General features: G+C 56.4%; 1 protein-coding gene across 3 annotated transcripts; it reads left to right on the top strand.

Annotated features, from left to right (window-relative positions):
- Positions 1 to 632: 632 nt before the first annotated feature.
- Positions 633 to 7,339, top strand: LOC119037492 (keratin, type I cytoskeletal 14). 3 transcript variants are annotated; one of them, XM_037129701.2, is made up of 9 exons: positions 633 to 809; positions 3,599 to 3,727; positions 4,769 to 4,851; positions 5,406 to 5,562; positions 5,726 to 5,887; positions 5,969 to 6,094; positions 6,188 to 6,408; positions 6,503 to 6,546; positions 7,086 to 7,339. In XM_037129701.2, the coding sequence occupies exons 4-9, from the start codon at positions 5,431 to 5,433 to the stop codon at positions 7,178 to 7,180; spliced, it is 780 nt and encodes a 259-aa protein (XP_036985596.2). In that variant the 5' UTR covers positions 633 to 809; positions 3,599 to 3,727; positions 4,769 to 4,851; positions 5,406 to 5,430; the 3' UTR covers positions 7,181 to 7,339. The 3 variants fall into 3 exon arrangements, with proteins under 3 accessions (XP_036985596.2, XP_036985595.2, XP_036985594.2); XM_037129700.2 differs by lacking the exon at positions 633 to 809 and adding an exon at positions 1,322 to 1,354; XM_037129699.2 differs by lacking the exon at positions 633 to 809 and having other exon boundaries at positions 3,026 to 3,727.
- The last annotated feature ends 11,178 nt before the right edge of the window (positions 7,340 to 18,517 follow it).

Raw genomic sequence — 18,517 nt, 5'->3', positions numbered from 1 at the left:
TATCAGACGTACAAGGAGGACACAGCACCCTGACTGGTGTGGTTCACCGGGCTGGGCATCGCCCTGCAGAGCAAAAGGCCAGGGATGCGGTTCCTGGTGGGAGGGCGAGGCCTGGGCTGCGGGCCAGGGCCCTGGTCGGGGGCGTGTGAGAGGCAATTGATTGGCGTCTCTCTTGTACACGGATGTTTCTCTCCCTCTCTTTCTCCTTCCTTCCCCTCTAATAATAAGTAAATAAAATATTTTAAAAAAAGAAAGAAAAGGACACAGAGAAAAGGACACGAAGACTGGTTAAAGACAGAGGCAGTGGCCGGAGTGTCGCGGCCACAAACCAAGGGGCGCCAGGTGCCGCCAGATGCCAGGAAGAGGCAGGAAGGGTTCTCCCCTGGCCCCTCCGGAGGCCGTGTGGCCCTCTGGCCCCCAGAGCTGTGGTGCTTTGTCAACGGCAGTCCCAGGGAAGGACTGCGTAGGAATCGCACTTTTCTTATGTTTGTTCACGTCGTAAGTGGTTTTGAGGTGTGTCCTCTCTTCCTTCAGGCTGGGGGCTCCCTAAGGGAGGGACAGTCTGTCCCATTAGCTTGGGCTGCAAGGGTGTCGGCTGTACATCCCTCCTCGGACCGGCCTGTTCTTCCTTAGCCTCCCGTCCTCTGGCTCCCTGCCTGGTCCTCAGCACACAATGCAGACTCTCTGGGGGGGCTGCCTGGCCCAGTGGCTTCATCTGTTTGGATTGGCATGGGCCCCCCCACAGGCCGGTGCAGGGAGACTCACCAGCCGCAGGAGGCACCGCCCCAGGCTCCGCTGGAGGAGGTCAGGTAAGGGCACCCATTCAAAGCCGGCCTAGGAGTCCAGCGGTGGGGGGTACCGCAGGCTCCCACAGACCATCCCCCTCATCCCAGGAACTCCTGCTGCCCCAGGAAGCTCTGTCTCCCCGAGATATCTCCAGCGCCAGTTTGGGCCATTGGTGCCTAGTTCTGTGTCTGCAGGGAAGAGGACTGGCCTCGGGCTCTCTCAGTCAGGGTTCTAGTCCCAGGTTGGGGAGAGATCAGACTCGCATTCCACGCTGGGTTCCAGGGTCTGTGGGGGTGGGAGGGCTGGCAAAGGTCTCTCCTTAGTCTGTGTGCAGGAGTTTACGCGCCACGAGTTCCCTATACCGTCCTTACCTTTTGGAATTCCCCTGGAGGGGGAAGGAGGGAGCCTGTTCTGGGTTCCATGAGTGAGGAGTGGGGGAAGGAGAACTTTTCCTGTGTCCTGTGCTCTGGGGAGACTCTAGTGCTTCCCTGCAGTGGAGGGAGATGGGTGACGGGCTGTGCGCCCACCCTTGCTCCCTGGGTCCCTCTGGATGACCCGTTTTTCTCTGGTGAGTCCTCCTCCCCACACCCCAACCCACAGCTGACAGCGACATGCCTCCTAGTCAAAGCGTTTGTCCCTCAGCCAGAGTCCCTGCACCGGCTCACGGGGGAATTATAGGGCTCAGCCGAGGTGGGAGACCATTCCGCGGAAGGAGATTAGGAGTGTCTGTCGGGGGTGGGGCCCTGGCTTACTCACATCCCTGTGAGTTCTCTGCCTGCTGCAGATTTGGGGAGCCCACAGCCGCAGTGTTTGTCTCAGATCGTCCTGTGAACGCAGCTGCCTGAGCCAGGTTGGGGGTGGGGGCCGCTCCCCGACATGTGCTTTGATGGTGGTGAGGGGCGGGGGAGAGGGAGGCTCTGGTTCTCTTCTGGGAGCAGCTGATCCTCAGAAGAGTGTTGGAGCCTCCAGCAGGGGCTGTCGGGGCCTGTCTGGGGAGATGGGACGTGTCAGGCAGCCCCAGACATGACCGCATTCCTCCCAACGTGCCCGCGGGGTCTGTGAGGCGGGGTCTGTGAGGCTGAGGGGCTGGCGGGAAAGCGAGGTGCAACCGCAGGGGGTGCCTTTGGAGGTTGTCTGGGAGACGAGGGAGAGCTGAGGTCTTTTAGGCAGAACAAAAATGAGGCCCTGGAAATGTCCCCTAGCCCTCAGGGCCTCGGGCGTCAGGGACCCTCGAGTCCACTGCTAGGTGCCTGTCCTCCCACCCTCCTTCCTCCAGGTCCACAAGGGGCTTTAACAGCAGTAGCTAAGGCAGCCCCTCCCACCACCGCTGCCCTGGGAGCCTGGGAGGATCCCTGGAGCTGGAAGCTGGGCCTGTCCCAGGGGTACTGCTTCGCCCCCCTCTGGGGCTACAACAGTGCCAGCCGGCTTTGTACCACACCGGGCATACAAAACCCTGGCACACACACTGCCGAGTTGGATTCTGGGAGCGTGACTCTGCAGTCGGCAGGGTGGATGGGGTTCGCTCCCACTTTACAGATGAGCAAACTGAGGCTCAGAGACGTGTCAGATCCTGGGTCACACGGGAATAAATGGCAGGGCCAAGACTCCCCGGCTGCCTGCTCTCGCCTGGTGTCCCTTCTGGCTGGGCCAGTGATGCCCCTGGCCTTTGGCCAGACTGAGCAGCCAGCGCCATGGGTCTGTCCACAGGTGCGTGGAGGCTCTTGGAGTCTGTGCCCAGGGTTGGGGAAAGCTGCCTGGTTTCCCTTTCACGGGGGTGTCAGGGTGGAGGCCTGAGCCACGTGACTGGCTGGGAATGGTTCAGGGATGTGGCCAGTCCTTAGCAAAGTCCAGCAAATCAGACCTGGGAGGGCCCCGGACTTTCCTGTCTCTTTTTATACATGGCAGTGCTGCAGGGGCAGTTCTGTGCTCGGTGTAACCTGGCCGCGCTGGTGTTCCTCTGGCAGGTGCCACCTCGAGTTGTGGGCTCCCTCTAAGAGGACTGAGTCTCACGTAGTTAACGGGGAGCTCACAGGCACCCCGTTTATGGTGCAGAGGTCCTGCTCCCTGCCAGCCAGCTGAGCCCTGGCTCCCCGGCCCGACGGGAAAGTGTAGCCCGCAGGTCCACACCTTAGCCTGCGAACCACACCCAGCGGGACAAGAAACCCAAAACACCCCAAACAATGAGTTTCCAGTAAAATATGAAAGACATGACAAGGCAGAGGAGAGGAGGGGTCTGGCTGGGAGCTGGCGCTGCCCGCGGGCGCTGACAGCCCAGGAGACTGGGAAGTGCCAGGCCCGCCCCTATTCATGACTATAAAACACCTGCAGCCTTTTCCAACTTACCTGAGCACCTTTCTCTTCTCTCTGCTGACTTGCTCGCTCACTCGCCTCCCTCCTCGGCACCATGACCACCTGCAGCCGCCAGTTCACCTCCTCCAGCTCCATGAAGGGCTCTGGTGGCATCGGTGGGGGCTCCAGCCGCATGTCCTCTGTCCTGGCCGGAGGGTCGTGCCGGGCCTCCGGCGGCTTCGGGGGCATGTCGGTGTCTTCCTCCCGCTACTCCTCCGGAGGCGCCTTCGGGCTGGGGGGTGGCTATGGCGGTGGCTTCAGCAGTAGCAGCTACGGCGGAGGCCTGGGAAGTGGTTTCGGTGGAGGATATGGTGCTGGCCTTGGTGGTGGCTTTGGCGGTGGCGGCTTTGGTGCTGCCGCCTTTGGTTCTGGCTTTGGTGGTGGTGATGGTGGGCTCCTGGTGGGCAGTGAGAAGGTGACCATGCAGAACCTCAACGACCGCCTGGCCTCCTACCTGGACAAGGTGCGCGCCCTGGAGGAGGCCAACGCCGACCTGGAGATCAAGATCCGAGACTGGTACCAGAAGCAGCGGCCCGCTGAGACCAAGGACTACAGCCCCTACTTCAAGACCATCGAGGACCTGAGGAACAAGGTGGGTGGACCAGACAGCTGGAGGCGTCATTCCAACTCCCTGGCTCTGGAGCAACAGATGCCTCAGGCCACTGGCACCTTTAGATTTCTAGGACAGATACCTCCCTCTGGCCCTGGATGCCCCCTGCAGAGCTGGGCCGTGGGAGGACGGTCTCCCTTCACGCCCTTGCTCATGCCCTCTTGGACTCCAGATCCTCAGACCCCTCAAGACCAGGAGTTCTCTCCCTTACATTTTACAGAGGGAGAAGTTGATGCCTTGAGTGGCACCATGACCTGCCCAGGAGCTCCCAGCTGAGGCTGGAATGCTTCCCCTCCACCTGCCAGCACAGGAGACAGCTACCTGCTCTCCAGCACAGGGGAGGAGCTAGGCTGTAACGGGACCAGGCTAGACACCCAAACCGTTCATTAGCTCATTAGTCTGGGCTGTGGTGGCTGCCGCCCATGAGCCCTGGCACCCGTTGGCCCTCCCCACAGCCAGGTGAGACGGCCAGTGGCAGCCAGCCCACTTTGGGTGCCCCTGTGCCCTTGCAGAAAGGGTTCGAGGGGCTTTTGCCATCTGACTCCAGGCCCCCGCTCCCACCTCACCCGAGGGGGCCTTCCTCTTTTCTGATCCCCTGTGACACCTGGGTCTCACTTTTGTGAAAGCTCCACCAAGTTTGGGGGGCTTAAAAAGGAAGCTGTGCCTGCAGGGGGCTGGCCGACTGGCTGGCGCAGGAACAGAGTTCAGATGGAGAATCGGGTCTCAGCCAAGGGGGGTTAAAGCCCCAAGAGTTGTCTCAGGTTTTGCGGCAAGTTGGTGGTAAGACCGCAACCAGAACTCAGGAACTTCTGATTCTACGACCAGGGCTCCTTCTTACTCTCTCTGTTGACCACGAGTCAGCACGGTCCTGAGTCACAGCTGGATGACTGGAGGCTCCCCCTGAGGCTGCTGTGGAGAAGGCTTGTGGGAGGGGGGTTCTCAGTCCGGAGTATGAAGCTGGCTGCTGTGCAGACTGGCCAGCGATGTCCACTTGACTGACGACTTGTGTTCTCTCCGTTTCAGATCCTCACAGCCACCGTGGACAACGCTAATGTCGTCCTGCAGATTGACAATGCCCGCCTGGCTGCAGATGACTTCCGCACCAAGTGAGTTTGCAGTGGTGGCCCAGAATGTCCAGTCCCCCCAGGGTGGGGCGTTTTTGGAGTAGTGTTCCTGAAACAGAGCTGACAAGTGCCAGGATGGCCGCATGAAAACCCGTTAGGGTGCTTATAAAAACACCAGATTCTTGGGCCCCACCCTTGGCGTTCTGATTCGGCTATTTTAACAGGCTACCTGGGTGAATCTGATCCACAGCCAGGTTTGAGAGCCACTGTTTTAGGGAGAGGCGCTCCTCACTTCCCCATGTGCCCCAGAGGTTTGGGGGGCAGTGGTATTTGGAGGCCTTGTGTGCTATTGTTGACCGAAGCTAGCAGCATCTCCCTTCCCTGAATTCTGTAACATGATCAACTGCCTCACTCCCTGCCACCTCCCACTCCCCCCACCCCAGGAATGTTCAGATGTGAGCAATCCATGGGTGTTGAGCCTAAACCACACGGGGGGGGGGGGTGCCAACTATGGGAAGAGCTGCAGGGGGAAGAGAACAAAGCCTCCAGTGTGGCCAGGACGGGTATCTCATTCCTTCTCTTTCGGGTCTTTCCAGGTACGAGACGGAGCTGAACCTGCGCATGAGCGTGGAGGCCGACATCAATGGCCTGCGCAGGGTGCTGGACGAGCTGACCCTGGCCAGAGCCGACCTGGAGATGCAGATCGAGAGCCTGAAGGAGGAGCTGGCCTACCTGAGGAAGAACCACGAGGAGGTGAGAGCTCAATGGAGAAGCCAGCTTCGAAGATTAGCTGGGAGGGAAGGAATGAACTTGAGCTGGTGCAGGGCGATGTTCAGGCCAGGAACACCTCTGACGGGAAAGCCCTATTGGCTGCCATAGTAAGGCTCCCACTGGGGACTGTTCTGTGGTTGTGCAGGAGATGAATTCCATGAGAGGCCAGGTGGGCGGGGACGTCAATGTGGAGATGGACGCCGCCCCGGGCGTGGACCTGAGCCGCATCCTGAACGAGATGCGCGACCAGTACGAGAAGATAGCGGAGAAGAACCGCAAGGACGCCGAGGAATGGTTCTTCAGCAAGGTGGGTGCCATTCGGGTGGAAGAGACCGGGAGATCTGCTTTCCAGGAGTTTCCAGGGTCAATGATGTTTTCTTTTCTGCAGACAGAGGAGCTGAACCGCGAGGTGGCCACCAACACCGAGGCCCTGCAGAGCGGCAAGAGCGAGATCTCCGAGCTCCGTCGCTCCGTGCAGAACCTGGAAATCGAGCTGCAGTCCCAGCTCAGCATGGTAGGGGGCGCTGTCAGTCCCAGGTGGGCCCAGGTCTAGGAGGGAAAGAATGATCAACTCAATGATCCCTATTCCTCTTTCCCTCCCTCACAGAAAGCATCCCTGGAGAACAGTCTAGAGGAAACCAAAGGCCGCTACTGCATGCAGCTGGCCCAGATCCAGGAGATGATCGGCAGCGTGGAGGAGCAGCTGGCCCAGCTGCGCTGCGACATGGAGCAGCAGAACCAGGAGTACAAGATCTTGCTGGACGTGAAGACGCGGCTGGAGCAGGAGATCGCCACCTACCGCCGCCTGCTGGAGGGCGAGGACGCCCAGTGAGTGCCCGGCCTTCCCTTCTGGCCCACCCCCTCACCATTCACTCACTGCCCCCCATGTGTTTAACAATCTTGCCCCTTTCTGTCTTCACAGCCTCTCCTCCCAGTACTCCTCTGGCTCTCAATCATCCAGAGATGGTAAGACCTTCTTCCTCATCCAGCCTCAGGACCCCCCTGGTCTCCCCGCAGGCCTAGGGTGTTGTGCAGGGGCTTCTTGAAGGTTGGGCTAAAGTTTTTTCACCTGGTGTCCCTTACAAACCACTTTCTGAGCCCTTCTTAGGGCTAGGAGCTGGTGGCTTCCACTTTTTAATTTTGTCACCCAGTGTCTGCCGCCGACCTCAGGGTTCTGGTGGTCAGCACCATGGACAGGACCCACAGGGCTCGGTTGTTCTGGGTCTATTTGGGTCACTCTGGACTGAACCAGGTCTATCTGAGTTCTTAGGAGACTCGGGTCTGAGAACACAGACTCTGCCCTGGCCTTAGGGAGCACTGATTGGAGAGGGAGGTGTGCTGATCACATCAGTGCTGGCGCAAGAGCCGAGAATGAAGAGAGAACCGGGAGAAAGGGCAGCAGGGAGACAGTTCACCCAATTCCTCTCCAGTCCTTGGCCTCCCTGCTCCTTATTTCTTCACTGTGTGTTCACTGCTGCTGACGCCTTCTCTCCCCTGTTCCCCAGTGTCCTCCAGTCGCCAGATCCGCACCAAGGTCATGGACGTGCACGACGGCAAGGTGGTGTCCACCCACGAGCAGGTCATTCGCAGCAAGAACTAAGGCTGCTCAGCATTGCTCAGGCCTAGGAAGCACCCTCCACACACCGGGGGACCCCCTCTGCCCCCCACACCCCCTGCCCTACAAGCAGTTCACACCCCAGCCCTGTCCGCCTTGCCCCCTCCTGGCACGCAATAAAGCTTCATTATCCGAGTTGCACAACTCCCACCTCTGCCTGGTCATTGTCAGTAGTGGGGGTGGGGGGAAAGCGGGGGAAGCGTCTTTTTGAAACTCATCATAGCACCTGGCTGTAGCCTCTGGGACCGGGAGAAAGGGCCTGGGGGAGGACTGGGCTCTGGTCCCAGGATGACTGTCACCATCTCCAAAGATGCAGACAGAAGGAAGTGTGCACCAGGTCATGAGTGGTGTCTCCCAGGGCTGGAGGCTCATGCATTTATTCACTCATTCATTCATTCATTCATTCATTCGTCCATTTATTCTCCAGATCTTATCGAGTCTCTTTCGTGTGCCAGGCACTGTGCTAGGATTATCACTGGGGATTTCTCTGAGAATATATTGAAGATATAGGTCTTCTTTTTTTTCATTTTCTGATAAGCATACACACATTTGTATACAATTCCTGGGGTTTGTAGGTTCCTAAAGCTCTTCAGGGGAAGTCTGTGAACCTAGTAAGAACTCCCGCTGCCCTGAGTTTTGTTTCCCTTCATCTCGTTGTTCTTGCCTCCAGAGCCGGGTCTGAGTACTGACTGCTTTCAGTTGACATAAAGCAAGTTACCATCTCCAGGCCCCAGTTTCAGCATCTGGAAAGTGGGCAGAATGTCAGCACCTTTCTGTGGGCTTGTTGGGAGGGTTTTCTGGGAGAATGCGTGTGCGGGCACTAGCGCGGTGCCTGGCCAGTGCAGGCGTGTGAGCAACACTAGGTCAGCCCCCTCTTGTGCGCGGTGGCTCTCTGTCCATGACAAGACCAAGGCCGTTGTTAGAGGCTCTGGGAACAGACTCAGTGGTCTCTAACTCTGGCTCTGCTCTGCACTAGTTTTGTGATCTTGGGCAGCCTCCGTTTCCTTACCTACCCCGCAAGCATGACTTCTGCTTGTTGGTGTTCATATGAGAATCCGAGAAGGGAATGTACATTGAGAGCCAGGGCCGTGGAAGCCTCCTGTGATGGGAAGCCTCCTTCTCTTTGGGGGGCTGGAGAAGGAGGGGGAAGAGGAGGACTTCCCTTGAGTGAATAGTGAAGATTCCAGACGTGGGTGGGGCTCGCTGTCCCAAGCTAGGAGAAAGCTGCATGAATGAAGCTTCTGGGGAGAGCCAAGGGTGGGCCTGGGGTTAAAGCAAGATGTAGTCTTTGAGGGCAAAGGGGCTACCAGCTGCAGTTTCGGAATCAGACGTCCTTGGTTGGAGTCTTGGCTCCTATACTGACAGTCCTAAAACAGTTTGGACAAAATCCTCTCTTACAAAATGGGAAATAAAACACTTAATACATAAGACTGATGGAGGGTGGGATGATCTCACACTGGCAACGAGTTTCATACTGTGGTTAGCACACAGTTGGCCCTCTATAAAGGGTGCTCCAAGAGGGTGAGTTATTGGGAAAAGGAATGCAGCAGTATGGGTTTCTCCTGACCCTGTCTTCACTCCTGGGGAGGGAAGTCTGCTTCGCACCCCTGAAGCCCCTGGGTGTCTTTTTCCCTGAATTCTGTCATTAAGAAGGGTGGTTCTGGGGCGGTCTGAGTGAGGCTGGGCCAGGCCAGAGGTGAATGACTAGAGTTTTATATGTATTTAAGGAAGAGGGGGGGTTTGGAGGAGCTCCCTTGGGGAATGGGAGGGGATGGTTTTGTGACCGTAGGAGTGATAGGACCCTAAAGAGGGGCTGCCTGACTCCCCAGGGATGCTGGATCCTGGGGACCAGCACTCCTAGCTGGGCGTTGAGCTCAAGGGGAGCAAGTCCTCAGGGAGCGGTCCATGTTTGAGAGGCCTCACGGGGCTGGACCCAGGGCAAAACACCGGCAGTCCGTTCTGCACTGAGCAGACTGGGCCCAGCCTGCTCTGCTCTGCACAGTGACCCCTGAATACCACTCTGCTTTGACGGTGGTGCCAGGCTAAAGTTTCTATCCCCAAAGGAGATCTGCTTTAGGAGGATATGGTGACGTGAGATTTCTCAGACCTGGGTGTGGCAGGGTGAGCTTCTCCGCCTCTTGAACGGCTGCCATCACTGTCTGGAGGGAATGCAGATGGGAAGGCAGGAGCTTGCTTGATGGTAAAGATGGCAGCTGGAGGCCACGGGGCTCACTGTGGGCTCAGGAGTGGGAGGCGAGGTGGTCAAGCAGTGGGCTCTGTGGTGGTCCCAGCCTGTGTGGCTGAGCCCCAGAGGAAGAGAGCGGGCTGGGATCCCAGGGTCCCACAAGGAGCTCACTGCCCTCTGGGGCTCTCCACCCCCCACCACGCCCTGCCAGCAAAATTGGAGCCCACGCTTTGGGTCCTGCTGCTGACCAGTGCTGTCATCCACAGGGCCCGCTGCCACCAGCGCCCAAACAGGACCAGGGCCAGCCACTCTGACAACTGCTAGGCTGCCTCCCCACCCTCACCCCTGATCTAAGAACCAGGGAAGCGACTCCGTAGCGCAGACTAGTGGAAGCAGGAGGAGTTGCTGCTTGGAGTCCTGGTGGGTCACGTGGTCCCTTGGCTCCACTTCCCCCAGAGCAATCTGGGAGGGCTGATCCCTCCTGGCCCTCTCAGAACAGAAAGGCGGTGCTGGGTGGGAGTCTCCTCCAGCCTCCTAATCTTGGGTGACAGTGGCCTTCCCAGGCTGGTACTCAGGCCTCTGGGCCCTGATCAGGCTCGTGCCTTATTCCTCGCTCTGTTTTTTCCCAGGGATGGGATGGTCTGAAGAGCCCAATGAGACCAGCATGACGTTTTCTTAGCTGAGAGTTTCGTTTTTGGGATGGAACCCACCTTGAAATTCTGGGTCCCCCTTTAGTTTTGGGGCCTTTTTTATTGAGGAAGGACCTCAGATGTGTCCAGGCAACTTCACAGGCAATGAGTGGCTTATCCTCCTTTGGTTCCCTGACCAGGTGAATGGTCTTCCCGAGGCCACACATGACCTGGTTTGGGTCATTTGTCCAGCTGGTCCTGCAGGCTGCTGTCACAGGAGGCACCCCAAGGAGGCCTGAAGCCTGGACGCCAGAGGTCCCGGGGTCCTGGCAGGTCCCGCCTCACTGAGCTTGGGTGCTGCCACACAGGGGACAAGGGGATGCCAAGGACAATGACCTGGCCTCAGGCAGACACTGGGCAGGCACCAGCCCTGAGGAGCTGCCTGGGGCGGGGCCACCGCCTTCTGGATGGGCTTCCCTGTGTAGCACCATCAGCTGCAGGGCGGGAGCTGGGAAAGGGAGCCTTTTCCTTTGAGGTATGCTGCTGACTTTTGGGGTGACTCGGCATGGGAGAAGGGGTGAAAAGACACACACAGAGACAGAAATTCAGGTACAACAGAGAGAGACAGAGTCAGAGAAAGATCAAAAGGGAAGGTCCTGGCCAGGACTAGGCAGTGAGGATCGTTCATTCATTCATTGGCTCTCACAGTGTTTGAAGCTTTACTGTCTTAGGTGTGGAGGACCCTAGGGGGGAACTGAGGCAGACTGAACCAGGAGAGAGACAAGATGAGGAGGAAGGCCCAGAAAGTATGTGAGGCTGGGGTACTAAAGGGAACCCCGAGTCTCGTGCTCATTCTAACTCCCACTTCCTACATGACAAGTCCCACTCCACCACCTGCTCGTTCAGCTCTGTGACTGTGGCCGACACAATTAGCCTCTCTGAGCCTCAACTTGCTCACCTGTAAAACGTTGTAAGAATTAGTACCAACCTCCTCAAATGGCTGTTAGATTAAATATGATGGGACAGGCAAAGCAACGGGGATGTTGCCTGTAGCACAGGAGGACCCTTGACCCAAGAAGCCTGGTCCTGCACCCTGTGTGGCCTTCTCCCAGCCCCACTCAGCACAGGTCCTCGATCTTGAAAGGGTCCTCGATCTTGAATGGGTCCTCAGCAGACTAGGAGGATGGACTGAGAGTAAGTGAAAGGGCTGAGAACCCAAGTGGTTGGAAGGAAGTTGGGGGGCAGACACGGAGCCGCTGACGTGCAGGAGACTGCTCCATGGTGTGCTGGGCTCTTTTAAGCCGCACAACCACCTCGTGCGGTCAGAACTACTTTCTGCCACCGAAATCCTTTGCTTTACCCAACCCTCTGCTCTGTAGCCCATCGGCCTTCTGCCCTGAGAGTCACAGGGCTCCCTCCCACCTCAGGACATTTGCACGTGCACTGTGTCTTCCTCTCCCAGCATGCTCTTCTCCTGGCGCTCACCCACTCACCCTTCACTCAAGTATCTCTTTCTCTGGGAGACCCTCCCTGATCTCCCAGACCACGCCACACCCCTGTTAGGTGGTCCCCGTTTTCCTACTAAGAGCATTCTCCCAGTTTTGAATTATACATGCATTTTTGAGGGTCTGCTTTACTCCATAACTGTCCAGGAAAGTAGGAGCTATGTCTGGCTGGCTCATCACTTTATTCCCAGTATGTAGTACAATGCCTGGCACATAGTAGGTGCTCAATAAAGGACGAATCCAAACTTATAGGCCAAAGAGGGGAAGCAACTTTCCCCAAATAAGTGGAAGAACCTGGCTTTAGCCAGGTTCCTTCAGCCCTGCGCAGTTCCAAAGCCAGTGCCCCAACCTCTCTGCTCGGTGTGTCCTCGCAGACGTGAGGCTGAGATGTCCAGACTCTGGTGGAGGAGCTTCCTGAAGACCCCCCATTCCCCCACCCTCACCCATGCCCTTTGGTCTGGTGGAGTCTGCCTAGGTGGGGTGGTGGCAGGCTCCTAACGTGTGAGGAATGAATCAGTGCTGACACACAAGTGCAGGCTCCTGGACCCTGAAGCATCTGTCTGGGTGGCTAACATGGGGGTGGGGGTGAGGGCCAGGCCACACCTTCCCTCCCTTCCCCAGCCCAGCAGTTGGCCACAAGATGACTCAGGGCCCTCCCTGGGCCCCACCCGGGCCCCACCTGGGCTCAGTGACAGACAGTAAGAGAGGAGGAGCAAGTGGAGTGTGAGCGGCTAGTACAGGCCAGCAGCAGCACTCTAGTGGCCAGAGAAAGGCTGTCCTTGTCCCCTCTCCCCAAATCCCTATGCCCCTCGCCTTTGGGATCTCCCCCTGCCTGCTCACCCTGGTTCTGCCAACCCCTCCTCCATCCAGCTCAGGCACCCGGGACCTGGAATTTACCCCCTGGAGTGGCAGCGTCAGCATGGGGGGTGCGGAGGAGGTGAGAAGGGCAGAGCCTTCCCTGGTCGCCAATCACGCTGCGGGGCTCGTGAGCAGAGCTGGGGAGAAGCCTGGGAGAGGCGTGCAACCAACGTGCTCACCACCGACCTCGCTCTAAGCTCTTCCCTCCCCCATGTCAGGCAGTCAGACAGTGCCTTCGGTATTCTTGGTACTGCCTATTTAATTTTTAAACACATTGTGTACTATCCATTTACATATTTATTGGGTCCAATACACAAGCCCACTTTTCATTTCAACAAAGATATATTTATGAAGAACGTCCTACATTATTATATTACTACCCCCCCCCCCAATGAAAATCAGAGTCACTCGCCAGACACAGGAGGAAATGATATAAATAACTAGTGGATTTCTAATGAGGTGCTGCTGCTTCCTGAAGGTTCTGAGCTCAAGGTTGGCTCTGGTTTCGTTAAACTGGAGACTGGCAGGCAGGGAGGGGTGTTGAGTTCATAGCGTCCGACCAAGACGTTCTCCTCGACTGGGGAAAGGACTGAAAAACAGAGGAAGGAAGCACTTTTCTCACTACGTGGGGCCATGCTCCTCCACCCTCTCCATGTATTGCCGCAAAGTGTCTCAGGACACACTGCTCCTTTCCGAAGCCCGAACGTCTTTAGCGTCAGCCCAGAGGTCATTGCCTCTTTTACAGGCATTGCTGACCACTCTGGCCCCTTTCTTCTTACCTTTGGTTCTCAGCATCTCCTCCTTGGAATGAGTGGTTATTTTTCCTTCATCCCAACTGTGTTGGGATTCTGCCTGGACCAGACACATGGCTGGGCACTGGGGCCAGTACCAGATGAGCAGCTCCTACTGTTGGCACGTGGGTAGAGTGTGGGAACTGTAACAGAGCTAAGTGCAAAGCCCAAGGGGGAGAGATACAGGAAGGCTTCATGGAGGAGGGGGCATACAGCTAAGTCACAAAAGATGAGTTTTCTGGGTAGAAAAGACAGAAAGGGACATTTCGATTGCAGGGACTTGGAAGAGCATTATCGGAGGTATGAAGGGTGGGTGGGAGCGTCGTACGATCTGGTTAGGGGACCCGGGGAATAGTGGGAGTTGGGGCCAGAATGGAAAGATCGGGATGGGCCTTGAGTGCCAGGAATGTGGGCCTTGTCTGGGAGGTGGAGGGAAGTCAGTGAGTGACGTGGTCAGAGGTGGTTTGGAGAGACAGAGCATCCAGAAGAGTGGCTAAGGGCTGGCGGTCCTGGTGAGGGCAGAGTCCAGAGGGACTCAGGGGGTTGAATAGACAGTCCCTCTGGACTCTGAATGGACAGGGGGTTGAATGGACAGAGGCAGTTGAACATTTGTAGCTGGTGGGGGATCTGGTGGTGGTTTTAGTGCTGGTAGTTTTGGCAGTGGCTTTGGAGGAAGTTGCAGGGGCTTTGGTGGTGGTGCTGAAGGCGGTGATGGTGGCATTCTGACCACTGATGAGAAGAGCGGCCATGACTGCAGACTAGTCAGTGGCCAAGGGAACAAGGGCAGAAGCAGAGAGACCCGTCTGGAAGGAGGCGATCCAGGTGAGAGACCGTGACAGTCAGAGCAGAGATGGTCTGAGGTGACTGATCCTGGGCTGAGCTTGAAGGCGGCTCCGTCAGGGTTCTTGAAGGAGCGCACTCTGGTGTGAAGACAGATTCCTATCAGGAGTTCTCGTGTCTTCTGTCTGAGCAATGGACGAGGAAAGCTGGTACTCAATGAGATGGGGGCACTGTGAGCAGAGGCCCTCGGGGTGGAAGATGAATCCGTTTGGGGCGTATTAAATTTACCATGTCTTTTAGGCTCTGTTACGGGCTGAGTCGTGTCTCCTGAAATTTGTGTTGAGGCTTTGACCCCAGTACTTCGGAATGTGACTTTACTTGGAGACAGGGCTGTTAAAGAGGGGATGGAATGAAAACGAGCCTGTTAGGTTGGGCCCTAATCCAACCTGCCAGGTGTCCTCACAGGAAGAGGACCGCTGGACACAGAGAGACGCTGAGGAGCATCTGAGGACACAGCGGGAAGGCGGCCACGGCAAGCTAAGGAGAGAGGCCTCAGGGAAACCACAGCTGCCGACTCCTTGGCTTTGGAGTTTTAGCCTCCAGAACTGCCGGATAGTACACTTTTGATGTTCCGTCACCTAGTCTGTGGTGTGGTGTTCCAACAGCCTTACAAGACAAAGACAGACACCCAGGCAGCCTGGAATCACCTCTTTTACTGAATTCTCTAGCAGTCGGGGTTTTAACCTGTGGAGATCAGAACGCAGGCTCTGAAGGTGGTGTGTTAGGGGTACTGGGCCAGTCATAGCATCTCCAGCCAAAACTCCCAGGGACCGAGGGCTGTGCAGCTGGGGACCGCTAGCATCTGTGGGCACGGGCTTGGCGGGACTTTCTGCCCCATGCTGCTGCTGAGCTGCGGGCGTTGCTGCTCCTGGAAGCCAGATGTCTGTGGCCACTGCTGCCAGAATGGATCCCATGGGGCACCTCCTTCAGGACATCAGCTGCCAGCTTGCAGACAGATGCAGTGTCTTGTTGTGGTGTGTGCGACAGTGGTTGGGACAGCCTGGTCACAGGCCTCGACTCCAGCTGCAGGTGGGCCTAGGAGGTTCCTTTCCGGCTTCCACGTGGGGAGGCACAGCCCTCAGGTGGAGAATTCCTGTTCAAAGGCCCCAGGTGCCCAAGAATCGGAATAATTGTCTGGAAGAGGAAGGGTCAGGGACAAAAACTTACGGAGAACTTACCATAGGCCAAGCACCATGGTAAGCACTTTGTATGTACTGCCTTACTTAGCCTTCCCAGCAACCTCACGATGCTGTTCATTTTTAAATTGCCTAGGTGAGCAAAGTTGGTTAGAGGGATTAAATAACTTGCCAAAAAGATCGCACAGCTTCGAAGGGGTGGAACCGGGATTTGAACCTGGGAGGCATGATCCAAGGAAGCAGGGATCATCACGCCCGTTTTACAGATGAGGAAACTCTAGCTCAGAGAGGTTAAGTGGCGGGTCTGAGGTGGCACAGCTTGTCAATGACCAAGCAAAGATTCAGCTCCAGTGTGGCCTGGCTCCAAAGCTAGTGTTCTTCCTGCTTTCTCTGCCCTCCAGTAATTATTAAGCCCCCACTGAATACAGAGACAAGCAAATCCTATAAGTGTTGTGGGAAATGAAGCGAAAATGAGGGATTGGAGTACGAGGTGGGGGGGGTTGTGGGTGAGTTTTTTTTCAGAGGCCTCTCGGAAATGCCTTTTGTGAGAAGCACAAAGAACTGGGGAGGAGACAGGTGACTTTGCACAGGGAGATTCTCTCCTGGGAAATCGGTTTCCCAAATCGGAAGGCCTTGGGTCTGTGTTTGCCAAAGGGAGGAAAGGGTTAACGAGGGAACCTTGGAGGAATGAGGCCGGTCTCCCGAAAACCCCTTTGGCTCCGGTGTCTGTTATTCCAAGGCTCATAAAGCTGGAGCACTTTGATCTCTCCCAGTCCCGCTCTCCTGCATGTCGGGGCGCTGCTGCTGGCTCTCGTGGCCTCTCCCTCTCAGGCCCAAACAGGAACCAAGTCGGTTCCCTTCTCTGCTCCTCTTACTAGACCAAGGACGACTTGAACTACCCCAGGGGATTCTCACGAAACCTAAAGGAAACTTCAAGGAAATGAACCATCATCAGCAACAACAAATAAAACCCAGGAGAAGCAGTCCAGTGTGAGTTAGAGATTTAGTGAGGAGAGGTGAAGCAAGAGTGGGAGTCTCAACACCGCTTCCTTACGAGCACATCTGACTGGGATCTCCATTTATTTTATTGATTGATTGAGTGACTGCTTGATTTTGTTGATTTGAGGTGGGGAGAAACCTCAGTTTATTGTTCCCCTTATTGACGCATCATTGGTTGATTCCTGTATGTGCCCTGACTGGGGATTGAAGCCGCGACCTTGGTGTATCAGGACGACACTCTAACCTGTCGAGCTGCCCAGCCAGGGCTCTATCTATTGTAATTCCTTCTTCAGATCATTCCTTTACCTGTTCATCCATCTGACTAGTATTTATCGGTGCCCTTTCTGTGTCAGGGATTGAAAATAAATAGAATTTTGAACAACAGGTCAGCGCAGTCGGTGACTGAGGGGATGGAGGCTGTGGAACCCAAGAGGGCCCCTGGCACAGTGTTGGTGATCAGAGAGGCTTCCTGTGACAGGTGGGGACAGATTCCACGTGTCATCTCATTTATGTCTCACACCGGTGAAAGGCAGCTACTGTGGCTTTAATTTACAGATGAGGAAATGGAGGCTCAGAGAAGGGAAGTGACTTGCCCAAAGTTGGCCTAGCTCCTGATCTTGCTCCCCTGGCACCATCCATCTGGGCTTTGACGATTCTAGCTCTTTCTAAGGTCAGAGATGGGCTTCTGGAGAACAGGGAAGAACTGTGTTGAGACGACCTTGCAACCAGCTAGGAGTGAGCTTGGCTATGTCTGGCCTCAGTGTCCCCTGGGAGGGCACTTTGAGCTTGTTAAAGGAATGAGTGACGGAGCAACAAAGGGAGGAATGAGGGCGTGGAGCCAGGCGGTCCCTGAGACCCATCTGCGCCAACACTGTCTGGTTCTGATGCTCAGACAACTTCAGATGGCTCTGCTCTTCCTGAGCTTTTGGGAGTCTCTTGCCCGGGAATCTCTCAATCCATCTTCGCTGCCACCAGCGCCTGGAGCCTCAGGGACATGCCATTGTCACCCTAACTCAGGCCAAACCCAGTGAAGCGCGATCCCTTTCGTCTGCTCCCCTCCAAGTGACCAGGACATGTTGGGGATTGCCAGGGAAATTTTCACCAAGACAGAGGGAGTGCTTGTCCCCATACACTGAGGTTGTGGGTTTGATCCCCCAACGGGCCACATACAAGAAGCAACAATGAGTGTGTAAATAGTGGAACAACAAATCGGCGTTCTTCTCTCTCACATCAATAGTTAAATATTTTTTAAAAAGAAGGAAACCTCAGGGAAATGAATCAAGAAAACACAAAGCCCATAAGAAAGAGAAACATCTGAGGCCCAAAGGGGAAGTGGTGATGGAGAGGGAGGTTAGCTCCTTTGCACCCCCTGCTCACCGGGCGCCCCACGTTCGGCCCTGGCCTACCTTCCCCAGGTCGTTGACCCCTTCATTCAGCACGTGCTCGCGAGGGCCTGCTCTGTGCCTGGCACGCAGCCAGTGGTCGGGGCTGCACCACGGCCCAGGTGAGCACAGGCTGCGCCCTCGAGGGTCCCTCGGGGGAGACCACCAGTGGCAGCAACCGCAACGCAGCGTGTGACTCCCAGTCTGGGGATGTCCAGGGCCTTCCGGGCACACAACAGGAGTGTTCAACCCAGTCTCGGGTGCAGGGAACGCCCCCTGGAGGAAGGGCTGCGACAAGACCCGAACAAGGGGTTGGATTTATTCGGGTGATAGTTGATGGGGTTGGGGTGTGTGCGTGTGTGTTGGGGTGGTGAGTGTCCTGGGCACGGGAAACTGCATGTCAAGGCCTGGAGGTGACACTGAGTCACAGTGAAGGAACTGGAACATATTATAGTGCAGAGTGTGAGCGGGTGCTGGTGAGGGTTGGTGGTGAGCAAGTCATGGAGGATTTGCTCACTAAAAGTGAGCAGACTGAACTGTATCCTGAGGGCTGCAGATAAGCCCGTACCGCTTCCACCCGCACCTTGTCTAGCCCTATGGTGGGGAACAAGCCTCTACTGGCCAAGAATGGCCCGCCGTCTGTGTTCCAGACAAACCCTTCCTAGGAGAAGGTGAGTCTGGCAAGAAGACCAGTGGCCTCCATTTTGGTTGGAAGCTGCACAGGCGCCGGGCAGTGTCACCCATGAAACTGCCTTGTCCAAGTCACCGCAGGGCCAGGCTGCGTCATTGCTTCCACAGCCCCCCATGTGCGCCCATTGTGCTCTGCAACTGATGAGGTCTGGGAGGGTCCCCCCTTCTCCCCATCCCCACTGATAACAACTGCAGTGCTCACGGTCATTGTCATCCCATCCATCCTCATCCTTACTGTATCTGGACCTCTTTTGCGCTGAGACTGTGGCGGGCCTTTACGTGAGCTGTCTACTTAAATCGCACAACC

This window comes from Artibeus jamaicensis, unplaced genomic scaffold (genome assembly GCF_021234435.1).
Source record: "Artibeus jamaicensis isolate MK-2021 breed Jamaican fruit bat unplaced genomic scaffold, CSHL_Jam_final contig_2259, whole genome shotgun sequence".
Taxonomy (NCBI): Eukaryota; Metazoa; Chordata; class Mammalia; order Chiroptera; family Phyllostomidae; genus Artibeus; species Artibeus jamaicensis.
The sequence above is the reverse complement of the archived record's forward strand: the minus strand, read 5'-3'. Positions and strand labels throughout refer to the sequence as shown.